Source organism: Citrus sinensis, chromosome 2 (genome assembly GCF_022201045.2).
Source record: "Citrus sinensis cultivar Valencia sweet orange chromosome 2, DVS_A1.0, whole genome shotgun sequence".
NCBI classification, from domain to species: Eukaryota; Viridiplantae; Streptophyta; class Magnoliopsida; order Sapindales; family Rutaceae; genus Citrus; species Citrus sinensis.
Window position 1 is genome coordinate 6,960,891 of NC_068557.1, and position 14,070 is coordinate 6,974,960.

At 33.7% G+C, this 14,070-nt stretch overlaps 2 protein-coding genes across 2 annotated transcripts; one reads left to right on the forward strand and one right to left on the reverse strand.

Annotated features, from left to right (window-relative positions):
* Window positions 1-8,670: 8,670 nt before the first annotated feature.
* On the forward strand, window positions 8,671-9,716 carry LOC127900263 (uncharacterized). The gene is made up of 2 exons (XM_052434867.1): window positions 8,671-9,484; window positions 9,595-9,716. Exons 1-2 carry the CDS (start codon window positions 8,671-8,673, stop codon window positions 9,714-9,716), a joined length of 936 nt encoding a protein of 311 aa, XP_052290827.1.
* Window positions 9,717-12,307: 2,591 nt separating this feature from the next.
* On the reverse strand, window positions 12,308-13,632 carry LOC102621337 (probable O-methyltransferase 3). The gene is made up of 2 exons (XM_006469006.4): window positions 12,858-13,632; window positions 12,308-12,747 (listed from the first exon to the last, which is right to left on the reverse strand). The coding sequence occupies exons 1-2, from the start codon at window positions 13,614-13,616 to the stop codon at window positions 12,445-12,447; spliced, it is 1,062 nt and encodes a 353-aa protein (XP_006469069.2). The 5' UTR covers window positions 13,617-13,632; the 3' UTR covers window positions 12,308-12,444.
* Window positions 13,633-14,070: the final 438 nt, after the last annotated feature.

Sequence of the window (14,070 nt, forward strand, 5' to 3'; positions counted from 1 at the left end):
AGAAGCTCAAGGTGGAACTCAGCAGTGAATTTGAAATGAAGGATTTGGGTGCAGCTACAAAAATCCTTGGTATGCAGATTATAAGAGATAGACACTCAAAGACTCTACTCATTTCTCAAGCTGACGATGTGAAGAAAGTTCTGACTAGATTCAACATGGAATATTCAAAACCTGTTACAACACTTCTGTCGGCACATTTCAAGTTATCTAAGTCACTGGAACCTATAACAGATGCTGACATCAACTATATGAAAAAGAATCCTTATTCTAGCGCAGTTGACAGCAAAATGTATGCCATGGTTTGCACTAGACCTGACTTGGCACTTGGAGTTGGTGTTATTAGTAGGTTTGTGGGAAATTCGGGTAAGGATCACTTGAATGAAATGAAATGGGTCTTAAGATATTTTAGAGCGACTGTTTCTACTGCCATTTTGTTTGGAAGAGTAGATGGAGCATCACTTGAAGTAGTTGGGTTTGTAGACTCAGATTATGTAGCAGTTATGAGCAGAAGAAGATCTATTACACGGTTTGTATTTACTATGTGTGGGGGTACAATAAGTTGGAAATAATCCCTTCAGTCAGTTATTGCTCTCTCAACGACAAAAGCTGAGTACATTGTACTCACAGAAGTTGTTAAAGAAACAATCTAGTTAAATGGATTAGTCTCTGAATTAGGGTTTAAATAAGAAGTGGTTACAATTAGCTGTGATAGCTCAAGTGCCATACAATTAAGTAAAATTGTATCATGAACAAACCAAGCATATTGATGTTAGAATGCACTTAATAAGGGATGAAATTGGCAAATGAGTGGTGAATGTGGTCAAGGTACCTTTTGAGGTCAATCCAGCTGACATGTTAACCAAATCACTGCTATCAGTCAAGTTCAAGAACTTGCTGAACCTGATTGGAAGTGTTAACTTGTAATCCAAGTTTACTTTTGTTGATTCAGTGTAGGGAGAATCATGAACATAATAGAACTAAGGTGGAGATTTTTTAAGCCGATTTAGCTATATTCTGTTATAAGGCTACTAAAGTGGCTGATGTGCTAGAGTGTGTGGGGTCCAAGAGAATAAACAGTTAAACATAACAGCTTAGTTTTGTTAGTGAAGGCACACGTGTGAAAAAGTAATATATTTATGTTGTTTATGAAACTTGAGAGATATCTAATTACTTGAGCATTATAGAGAGAAAACGCTAAGCTTAGAGAAGTTTTAATTTGCATTGTGGAGTTGTCTTTGTAATCAGCCATTCTTGATCAATAAAGCTCTTACCCTCGTTGTCATTTTTCCAGCCGTGGATGTAGGTTCATTTGTGGAATTGAACCACGTTATCTTCTTTGTGTTCAACAGTTCTTGTTTCCTTCTGCATTCTTTCTTCTCGTTCTTTCTTGTATTGGTTGTTTATAGTTCATGTGTTGATCGATCTTTCTTGGTGTGTTTGATATATTACTCTGTTTTGCTTAACACATTGTTTGCCTAGTCCTTAAGTCGCCTATATTTATAATGTTGAGAACATTATTCATGTTGATGGCGCCAACAATATTATGGCAATAACTTAATTTTGCAGTTGTTTCTTTTTTATTACCTAATTTTACACATTTTGTTTCTTTAATTTTTTCTTATTCACAGAACATCACCTATATGATCCACTTCCAATTCATAGTAAGTCACAAAGCTACCTAGGAAAAAAAAAAAAAAAGCGTCGGCTATGATGGAGGGAGGTTATGACGGGGTCAAGCCCATGACCCTTAATAATGGGGCATACTACTTGCAATCTATAATCATCAAAAACCCATGACCCTTAATGAGCTCATTAATGCATTACCATTTCATCCCATAAAAGCCCAATATGTTAATGAGGTCATTAATGCATGACCAAATCATCCCACAAAAGCCCAATATGTGTACCTCTTCATGTGGATTCTAGTTCACTCAGGCTTCTTTGCACAACAAAACTTTGGCCAAAATGACCAAGAACGCAGCTCTGTTGCCACCAATGCTTCTAAACTTCTCCTTAAAGACATCACTTTGACCCTAAGATCTTTCTTGCAAGCCGTGCTTGATCCCATTTTGACAACACCATGCCAGCATGTTACTACTTGGTTTCAAAACGACGATCTACGCTGTTTGACACGACACATGGGATGGCATTTTGAGAGTATACTGGGCACGAGCCAGAGATCAACAATTTCGTGTGCCGTGTCAAATGGGCGTAGCTAGGATCATCATTTTGAAACCAAGTGCTAACATGTGCCATTGTGTTGTCATAACAGGATCAAGCACGGCTTGAAAGAAAGGTTTTACGCTCAAAGGGTTGTTTTAAGGAGAAGTTTTGAAGCATTAGTGAGAACACAGCCGTGTTCTTGGTCATTTTGGCTCAATTTTTGTTGTGAAAAGAAGCCCGAGTGAACTGGAATCTGAATAGGGCGGTACACCCATTTAGCTTTTATAGGATGAACTATTAGTGCAGTAAGAAGGTCATTAAGGTCATGGGTTTGTGATGGTTGCAGATTATGTCTGGTATGCCTAATTGAATTGCACATCAGTTTGAGAGACATGGAGCTTATGAAGTTGAAAATGTGATTCCAAACATGGGCTTTTGCTTGACGTTATTCAGTATCATGCCCTCTATCGATGAGATTCATCATTAGACTAAGTAGGGTTAATACTGATGAAACTCAGCTGAATTTGAGATCTTGTATATAGCAGCGTAAGAGTCATATGTAATATGTATACAATTGTTTATGATACTTCCTTTTGGTATTATTTAAAATTGTTTCTTAATGCGGTTGTATGCTTCTAGACGATCCTAATTAACGATTGATGTTTTTCAGTATACGTGGTTTTGTTAGTTTGTTATGTCACTATCAAATTATCCTCATCCGTTGATTTTCTATATATCTGAGTGGGTAGGTATAATTATTTCTTTCTTTTTCTTTTCTTTTTTCCAGTCTTTTGTTTGTCCCAATGATGTAACACTATAATAGGAGGTTTTATATTTCGTTTTGGTATTCTTATTTTTGTTGGATTTGTCTTAATTAGTTTTCTTGTTAGTTTTAGTGTATCATTTCTTTGTTCCTCCCCCTTTCCCTCTACATCAAACCCTAAGGTTAGACATTTATAAATACCAACAAGCGCGTAGATAAACTAACATGAGATTGTTATAACTTTACCAAAATCTTCGATTCTCTTCTCAAAAAAAAAAAAAGTCATTGGTTCTGATCTACACATTAGTCTGTTCTAATTTAACCAAAGTCCTTAGTTCGAGCCTTGAGAATAAAGTTGCGTTAAATACTTGTTGGGAGAGTTTTACCATCCTAATGGTCATACGTGGCTTGAATATGAATTAATCGAGACTCAATGTGGTTTTCGGATACCAGATAGTTTAATATAAATATATAATGTTGTTGTAATCTATTCAGTTTTTCATATTTTATAAATAGTAAACTCTTCTTTGAAAGTCTATTTGAATCTCTACTATAAAGTTGTTTGAATTAAATCATCATCTAATAAGATTTGGTCATCTAGTAAAATTTATTAATCCACTAATTAATTTTTTACCATAACAATCTTCACGTCCAAAAACCACTCAAATGGTCAGCAAAATAAAATTAAGACACTAAAATACCACTCGACTAACCTCAGTTATATGAAGATAAGTTTCAATTGTTGAATAGATATCATAACCTGACAATCAATAATAATTGACGAAGTGCTGGCGAAACCAATGACTTAATTTTCAACTTTAATGACCAATAACTTAATTTTCATTTTTAATGCTCAAAGAAATTAAAATAAATTTAACAATAATGTTTTTCAACGTCTGGACGATGTACGAAGGAAAAATTAATCAAGACACTAAAATATTGGCTCTGATTTTTATGATATGCAAGATTTGGATTACAAATACTAAACGATCTTGTTTTTTCCACAAAAAATTTATGTTCTGCATTCAATCGCTTCGTTATATTGTATTTATCAATAAATATGAAAATATAATTAATTGATCTTATTTCTTCAATTTTTTTGTTCTCTCTCTCCCCGTTCAATCGGTTATTCTCCTTTGATTGTTTGTAGAGTGTCGGAACTCCAACAGAACCTTTAAGAGGGATTTGTCATCTAACTAACCAATCTTATAAAAAAGATAAATGTTAAAGTAAGTAATACTTTCTACTCGCTATGTTTCTACCGGAATATGTGAGGGAAAAGGGACAGCCATCAATTGCCAAGTCAGGCTCATTGTCTTTGAGAAGTTAGTTTCGGGCTTACTCAGCTTCTGAGCAAAAAGTTAGATAAAAAAACAATTAGATTTTCTATATTTGCTAACTGTGACGATGCAAATACACGGGAAGATAAAGAGAGCAGATGCACAAGCTATTAGTTTAAAAAAGCTGTCCAAAATTGTCATTTTTCAATTTGCGTATTAATTAGGCAAATATTAGTGAGAAAAAAATGGTGAGATAATAGTGAGATTTAACAATTCTTCCCTTTTTTTAAATTTTTATAAAGGAATTCATGTCAACATTAATAATAATAGCCATTAGATTTACTGCGATTCAATTAAGCTAGGATTTTGTGAACTAGAATCCGCATAAGACGGTACCACATATTTGGCATTTTTGGGATGCATTGGTTGTGCATCAGCGAGCTCATTAATGGTCATGGGCTTTTGATGATTGTGGAATGCGTCTGGTATGCCTAATTGAATTGCACATTTGAGAGTCATGGAATTTATAAAATGTAAAATGTGATTCGCCTGAGCTTGAAATGGCTCACTGTCAAACCTCCCACCATGAAAGTATAGACTCTTTTTTTTGTTAGCTAGCTTTGTGACTTGCTATTTTAAATGAATTGGTAATGCGTTATATAAGTGATGTTCTGTGAATAACAACAAACAAAAGAGGCAAAATGTGTAAAATTATGTTAAAAAAAAAAGAAACAGTCACAAAATTAGAAAGAAATGTTAATGGCCACAATATTGGTGGTGCAATCAACACGAATAATGTCTTTATCATCATAAACATAGGCGCTTACGGACTAGGCAAAAAAGAGAATAAGCTTTTGAAATTTGTTAAATGAGGTAACAAAAAAAGAAATAGCCCGCTAAATTAGAAAGCAATGTTAATAGCCACAATGTTGTTGGTGTCATCAACAAAAATAAGGTCTTTATCATTATAAACATGGGGAACGAGACACTAGGTTTATCGAGTTGAAAATGTAATTTCAAACATGGATTAGAATTTGCTAAATTAGCTAACGAAAAAGAAATAACCACCAAATTAGAAAATAGGTTAATTGGCATAATGTTGTTGGGGTTGTAACCATAAAAAATACATTTTAATAAGGGAAAATGGTAAATGAACATGGCCACGACAAAGGGACGACAGAAACGGAAGACACTTGTTGTCGTTTCTTGTCCTGGTCTCACCTGTTCATGGGCCCACAATAACTTTAAAAAAATGTTAAGTATTAAAAAAAGCCTAAACGAAACAAAAGAGAAGAAATCGAGCTGCTGCAAACCTTATCTCTTCTCTACCTTATCTCTTATTTGAAGCTATACCCATTATCACAAAACCAGCTATTTTTACATCGGAGCAAAAGATTTGTTTGCGGTCACACGGCAACCTTGCAGGTTTTCTTTTGCAGTCACCACACCAACTAACCTTGCAAATTTTCTTTTGCCGTCGACGCAACATGGAGCCAACAAATTGCAGATTTTCTTTTACAGATTTTCTTTTACCTCTCACTCGTACATACTCTCTCCCTCTCACTTTCCTTCCATGGAGGAACTATTTGTGTTCGTTAATTTGGAAGTTTGATTTTGTTTAATATTCTTATTGAAATCGAGCAAATGCAAAGCTGGAGTGCCAAGTGCTATGGAAATGCATATATTAGTTGTGTTAAACAGTTAAAATACAAATATAAGTTTTGCCCCCCACTTTAATCATTATTTTAAAACTCTTGTTTTTTGTTGACGCAGCATGTGCACCATTTTTTTTTTTTTTAAAGTTATTGTAGGCCCATAAACAGGAGAGAGAGAAGGACAAGAAATGACGGAATGAGCTGCCGTTTCTGTCGTCCCTTTGTCGTGGTTTTGGCTATTTAACACAACTATAAAATAAGCAGCTTGAGGAGTAGGTGAACGAGGCAATAGCCTCATACCCCAACCAGTGATGGCAAAATCTGGATCTGGATTAAACTTTTGGCTTCCGGATCCGCATCTAGATCCGTAAAAAAATATGCGGATCCTGATGTGAATAATATCTGCACGGATTGTAGGCGGATATTTCGGATATCCGAATCTGCATAATAATAAATTTAAATATAATTTTAAATTTAATAATTTACATAATAATATTAACTAAAGTTTAATTATAATTTAAGAATCAACAATTTAACATCAATTCAACATAAATAACATACAACAACACCATAAATTCACAAACAATAATTTCATAATATAAATCAAACATAAAAAAATTAAAAAAATCTAAGGTAAACTGATTTATTACAATATTATTATTATTATTATTATTATTATTATTATTATTAAACATATTTTTTAAAGTTAATGAAGATTATAGAGTTAATTAAGCTTATACATTCAAATAAATAATTTAATTTATATATTTTTCAATTGAAATTTAATTAAATAAATAATTTAATAAAAAAATAAAAAAAATCTAAGGTAATCCAATTCATTACAATATTCTCTAATTATTATTATTATTATTATTATTATTATTATTATTATTATTATTATTATCATTATTATTATTATTATTATTATTTAACATATTTTTAAAGATAATGAAGATTGTAGAGTTAATTATGCTTATACATTTAAATAAATAATTTAATTTATATATTTTTCAATTGAAATTTAATTAAATAAATAATTTAATTATAAACAAATACGGATCCGGATATCCGGTTTTCCGGATGCACTTGCATCCGAATCCAAATCCGCACGGATTGTGATTTTTAAGATCCAAATCCACATTTTTTAACATGCGGATCCGGATTTTTCCGAATTTGAATCTTCCGGATCTTTACGGATTCGGGCTGGATCCGGAGTTTATTGCCAACCCTAACCCCAACAGAAAAGAATGCCCCATTTCAATTAATATTAATGAAGGCCCTATTATCTCTTTTTTTTTCTTTTTTTTTTCATCTTTTTTTGTTAAAATATTAAATTATAGAAGTAGAAAGAGACAAAACTATATTACCTCTGTGGAATCATACCTTATTTTTTAGGTTAATTATGTTATTTCTCCTCAACACAGCATCTCTTTAATCAACACATCATGGAAACATCTTTTGACCTTTTCGATCATTCACCATCCTCATTCAAAGATCAAATTAGATTGTACTTAAGCCAAGATTAATTTTTCTTTTCCCTTCAAGCCGATTAAAGTGACAAATTAAAGTCAATCTGGCTCCGATTTGTGTTTTAGTGTGGAGTTTCTAATGCTAAACAAACATATTAAATGAAACTAATTGACATAGTCAGTGTATGGGTGGTAAATTCTAACAAATTCTGTTACTTTCTAAACTCTAGTTTGGCTGGCGATTAACTAAGCCTGCCAAAAAAAAAGGACATATGAACTCAGATCATTATCAACATCATCATTGTCTTCATTATGATGTTCAAAACTGTCACGTCGAGCAAGCCACCACATCTACTCATTGGCTCAACCTGTAAGGCGCTAACTGAATTTTGCCAGTGAATGTAGGCAAATATTAGCCTAATACTTATTAATAGATTAATGTAAATTAAAATGAGTGCAAGGCAAGTGGACCCTGTAGAAGGGCTTTCATTTAAAAATAATTGAACCTTACTAATCATTTGATTAAAAATTCAACTTTAGATAGTGATGCTACCACTTATTTAATTAGATATTTAGTTTATATTCTAGTTATTGTTTCATCAATATAAATTTATTATTTGAATTAAAAATGATAAAATTTAATAACTATCTATTACTTGATGTTGAGCCCCACTTTTAATTAGACCCGACAAGAAAAGATTAATATGTATTTATGAGGTCTAAACCCCCAAAATCAACTCAAGTGTTTGGGTAATCTGACCTAATTAAGTTTCAATTATATTATCCCTGAGCATGAGTTTCGAAAAGAATTCTCTCTTGTCGTTGCTGGATGATCGTTCGACCAAAAAAGTCAAATTCAGGGCTCATGGGGATGATGGTGATAATCTTGAACCAATATCCTTTTGGGATAAACTAATGGAATCATAAAGGATACTAGAGGAGGAACTGTCTTTTGAACCTGACGATATTGTGATAGCAAGTGCGGACAATATTCCACCTATTTCTTTTTCCGAGAAATATTGGGACGCTCCATTGGGTATAGAGCCCTTTGCAATTGATTAGAGACCCTTTGCAGCACGACCCATGGATTTTCGATTATTGATCTTGAGACTAACTACTTCCTCGTGCGTTTTAAATTAGCAAGTGATGCCAATTATGTTTTGACACGGGGACCATGAACAGTTTTGGGGCATTATTTGGCGGTGCAACGGTGGTCTCCATCTTTTGACAGTTCTAAGGAGGAGATAGACTATGTCATTGTTTGGATCCGACTTCCTGGTATGGCACTCCATTGCTACCATAAAAGGATTCTTCGTATGTTGCGGCAAATAATTGGAACAATGGTTAAAATTGACTATAACACTGAATCGGCTACAAGGGGAAAATTTGCAAGAATTGCGGTAGAAGTGGCTTTCAACAAACCTTTTGTGTCTCAATTTCTTTTGGATGGGAAAATACAGAAGGTAGAGTATGAAAGCCTTCCCCACATATGCTTTCAGTGTGGAACATATGGCCACTTTCGTGAGCTTTGCCCGAAGCGTTCCTTAGAAAATGATAGTCAAGGCGTTGGAGTTGAGACTGTCACCGATGCAAACTCCAAAGGCGATGCAGCGGTTGGTATCGGGAGCACTAGTGGAAACAACCCGAAGTTTGGCCCGTGGATGGTTGTGACTAGAAAAGGCAAGAATCGAAGAGTTAAGGAAAGTGCAAATTTACGGGATCATGTGCAAGGTAACTGGAATAGTTTTGGTAAAGAATCTAGGTATGGTGTTTTGGCTAAAGAGAATGATACAATACAAGAGAAAGATCTTAAGGGAGCTACACCCTCAGCCTTGAACAATCACATGCCAGCCACCTCCTATAACTTTGTTTACTCTCAATCCCCAAAAAAACCCGACCACCATAAGAAAAAGCAGGCCCATAGCCAGTTAAATGACCAAGGGAACCAAGATGTCGTGGCCACCAATAATGCCACTCCTAGCCACATACCTGACTCTAATAACCCCACTCCCATGCAATCTCAACGTAAATTACGTACCCAACATGCAAACCAACTTCGCCACTCAAACCCAGCCACTATTACAACTAGCCAAAACCCTCTGTTTCACTCAGCTGTGTCTTTTGCAACTAATACATCACCTAACCCTACTCGAAGTATCTCCCTTGGCCTTGAACCCCTACTGATCATAACTCCTTGGAATTTTATGGCCAATTTACAAATCATGATGGCCACTCTCCTGATAAAGTGGCTAATGTTGTTACAGAGAATTTGGAGGGTGAAGATGATGATGATGACAGTGATTATATGGGAGACAACGACACCGAACCGGTCTCGTCAGAGGGCGATGTGTCCCTGGATGATGAGAATGTCATGGCAGTGATTTAGGAGGCTACTGAGCCGTTTGCTTAAGGTTCATCTCTGTTTTGTTTTCTTAATTTAAATGGTTGATTCAATTATGTTTTGGAATGTTCAAGGAGCTGCTTCTCCAAACTTTCGTCAGACTTTTCGGACGCTTGTGAAAACTTATAAACCGCTGATGGTTGCTATCTTCGAACCTATAATTAATGGCATAAAGGCTGATGAATTTATCAGAAAGAGTGGTTTTGACAAGTCTCATAAAGTTGAAGCCATTGGTTTTTCTAGCGGTATTTGGTTGTTGTGGAAAGATAGCTATGATGTGGAAATTATTTCAAATCATAAACAGTTTATTCATTTTAATATCTCTAAAAACAATGTGTTCCTTTCGTGGATTAATGTTATTTATGCTAGTCCTAATTCATGCAAAAGGAGGCATCTTATTGGCTTAGAGCAGTTTTTTCTTTACGTTGCCTTCGGTAATTTTTCCTCCTTATTAGTCTAGGAAAGTTTTTCCTTATTGTTGGCCTAATAAAATTTTTCATCTTTAATGGTCTAAGACATTTTTCCTTTTTATTAGCCTCAAAAAGTTTTTTTCTTGTTGTTGGCCTTAGAAAGTTTTTCCTATTGGCCTAGAAAACTTTTCCTTCTTCTTGGCATATGAAAAAATGAACTACTTTTACGAATTTTTTTCTTCTTGTTGGCCTTGGGAATATTTTTCCTCCTTGTTGGCCTAAGGAATAGTGAGTTATTCCAGACGAATTTTATTAGGAAATTTTTTTTCTTTATTGGCCTAGGAAGGTTTTCCACTACTTTGTCTTCAAAAAAATGAGCTATTCCAGAGAAATTTAATAAGGGAAATTTTCCCTTGAACTGAAATTATTTGTGAAAATATATGAATTGTTCTTTCTTAATATGAGAGAGAATATTAGTTGTTTGTAGATGTTTCCCTTGAACTAAGGTTCTATGAGGAAACCTATTTTTTCCTTAACATATAAAATATACAACTTTAGAATAATGTATATTTTATTTCTTTTTAAATTTTTAATGTAACATAATATATATTTTTTACCATATACAGACAATTATTGTTATGTGAAGGTAAGTTTTTTAGGACAAAATAAAAAAATTATAACTTATTATAATGTAGAGATTATTTTTATTTAAAGTTAGCTTAAACTGATATCATGATTTTTTATGACTACAAAGAAATTATTTCTTGATAGAGGATCACTATAAATAACGATTTTACTATAGATCATATATATTTATGTAATTTTTTAAAGAGACTTGCTAATCTTAAAAGGAGTTCCGCCTTGCTAGTTAATGAAATATCTATGACTTTAATTTCATGAAAAGCATCAGAGGTAGATCAGAAAAACTAGACCATCGTAACTCCACATGCTTGCGGCTTGTCTGATTGACAATGAATTCGAATCTCTCGCCATGAAAAAGTGGACACAGTTTGTGCTGGTAAATTACTTGCTAAAAAATAAATTTTCACGATAAAGCGAAAGCCATATTCTTCAGGAAAAGGACAGCGATCTCCCTAACTTATTAAAAATAAATTTGCACTTGCTCTAGTATTTGTCACGTTAAATTTACAATTTAATTAACCAGTCATCGAATCGGTTAATTAATTTTGTAAGATCAAATAATAAAAAGAAATAAATACGGTCTATTTAAATTTCCATAATTTCTCCATCAAAAAAATTTAATTGCCATATTTTTCTTTTAAAAAAAATATATTTTTTAGTGTTAGCACAACTCAATCTTAACTTTTCATCTTATTCTTACTTCTTCATATATTGCAACAATGAATTTAATTCAATCTTATCCAATGAGTATAACTAGTTGTACGTACCAATTATAAATGACAAAAGGTGTCACCATTAACATGTGTTTGTTGATGATTAAAAAAATTAGTATTTTTTACGCACACATCCAAATTAATATGTATATTTTTTTGGTTATTGAGAAAATATTTGTCAATTAATTAAAAAAATTACATCCATGAACTTGTTAATTTTAAAGTTATTTATATACTAAATTAAGCCAATGACAACTATTAAAAATATTTAAATTCAAGGGTCCAAAATAATTGCATTATCGATACTGTGACTTTATACAACATTATGAAAAAAAAATTGATTTTAAAAACACGCATAAAATACCACAATAATAAGTATTTTAATTAAATATCCAGTTGAGGAAACGTAGCGTTTCTCTTAATGAAATTTATGGTCCTTGTTCTTTGAAGATTTTTTTGTTAAGAAAATATGCTACTGACCTCATACAGATAAGACCCTTGATTTTTATAATCACGATATGACGTGGATTTACATTTTACTAACATAACAGATGGTAAGAAAGCTAGAAAAAAAAGGATGAGAATTGACGTGGATTTGTATTTTATTAACATAACAGTTGGTACGAAAGCTATAAAAAAGGATGAGAATCCATTGCACAAAATGGACAATATACAGACTAGTACACTTTTATTTATTTATTTATTTATTTTTGAAACATAATTAAAATGATGGGTATCTCAAATCTGCTCTCAACTCATTTTGGTCTAGTTTGAAACCAAACCCTTGTTTCCTTTTTTTTTTTTTTTTAAACCAATCAAATTACTTGCTACTCACAAGCAAACTCTCATTTATTTGTTTATTTTTATTATTATCTTTAATAGTGGTTTTATAATATCTGAGAGACTGCAGAAACAACACACAGAAGTCCATCGGCAGAGAGATTAAGGTCACGGGTAAGCCTCAATGAGAGACCTTACACCCAGAATTGGAGTAATCTTATAGTGGCTGAAACCGGCTGCCAAGAAGAGCTTCTTCCAGTCATCGACACTCCGCTCTTTGCCCCTGAATAAAGACACCATCAGAATGTCAAAGCACAGTTGTGTCTCCATCGATTCCTTATCTTGATTTTGGTTTTCGATGGCCATGTCGATGATAATCACTTTTCCTCCCTCATCTTTGCTTGGAATTGCTTCTTTAAATTTCTTTAGTAACTTCACGCTCTCTTCGTCATTCCAGTTATGCAGTATCCCCTACAAGTAGAATTCAGTCAGATCCATTAGGCGCAATTTGGATTCATACACTAATTATAAATATTTTTAAAAATAGAGAAGAAGAATTGGATAAGTAAGACATACTTTACCTTGAGTAAAACAGCATTTGCCTGAGGTATTGCCTCAAACATGTTCCCTCCAACAAAGTACAGATTATCATTAGTCCCTTGCAAATTATCAATCACATGTGGAAGATCCAAAACAGTGCATTTTATATCAGAAAAAGCTGCAGCAATGGCTCTTGCCATGGTTCCTGTGCCACCAGCGACATCAACCAGGGACTTCAACCCCTCGAACACCTCTTTACAATCTTTAATCACAATCCTAGCTATCAGCTCCGAATCAGTGATCATGAGATCATAAAATAAGCTTTTGAATTTGGGTTCATCAGCTACCCGGTCCCAATATTTTTTCCCATGCGCTGTCTCAAACAGCGTGGGATCATCGTTTTGCAGCCAAGTTCCCAAGCAATGAAACGCAGTTGTATATAACGGATCAGCAACAAGATCCACAAATGGTGCTGCCTTCAAGGGCGTATCCTTAAGAAGAAGTCTAGAAGCGGGTGTAAGAAAGTACTCATCATCTGTTTGCTGAGCAAAAAAGCCCGAGTGAACTAGAATGCGCATGACGCATTGAATGCATTCAACTTTGTTTGGTTTTATATTGAGTGCTGAGGCTATTTGTGAAAGAGTCGTGGGTTGGCCATGGTTGTGAATGATATCTGCTATGCCAAGCTCAACGGCACATTTTAGTGACATGGAATTGACGTAATTGAATGTACAATTCCACACCTGAGCTTGAGCTTTAAGAAGCTCAGAGCTGCTAGCAGCATTCTCTCCATTAATCATATTCCTTTAAGGCTATATTCCCAGTTGTGTGTGAACCCTGAAGATTCAAGGCTCTATATATAGCAATTTATCATCAGATCCAAAGCAGCGGATTAATTACGTTACCTCCTTGAAAACGTTAATCTATTGTTTCTTATTATTCAAACACTCCACTAGGGTAGGAAGTATCATAGATTCCCATTTGTTAATTGACATAAAGATTCGTTCAGGCATCTTTTTTTATGCGCTAGTTAAATTTGATTTGAGTTGCTGTGAGTCAATTGTCTAAGTAGAAGATTTTCTGTCTATATATTGTTTGTAATCTTTGAGATTTTTAATTAAGGGCGGGTAAAATTAGATTTAGATCAAATTCGAATCAATCCGATCAAATTTCAATTATTTAGATTAAGAGAAGAAATCATCATAACGCAATTTTAATTGTTCAGATTAACAGAAAAAGTCACTCGAACACGAT

Excerpts from the sequence above, each read along its gene's own strand:
- LOC127900263 (XM_052434867.1), top strand. The coding sequence starts at position 8,671 with ATGGTTAAAATTGACTATAACACTGAATCGGCTACAAGGGGAAAATTT. Across the intron at positions 9,485-9,594 it reads ATCACCTAACCCTACTCGAA|AGAATTTGGAGGGTGAAGAT; the intron begins GTATCTCCCTTG and ends ATGTTGTTACAG.
- LOC102621337 (XM_006469006.4), bottom strand. The coding sequence starts at position 13,616 with ATGATTAATGGAGAGAATGCTGCTAGCAGCTCTGAGCTTCTTAAAGCT. Across the intron at positions 12,748-12,857 it reads CAAATGCTGTTTTACTCAAG|GGGATACTGCATAACTGGAA; the intron begins GTAAAGTATGTC and ends TTCTACTTGTAG.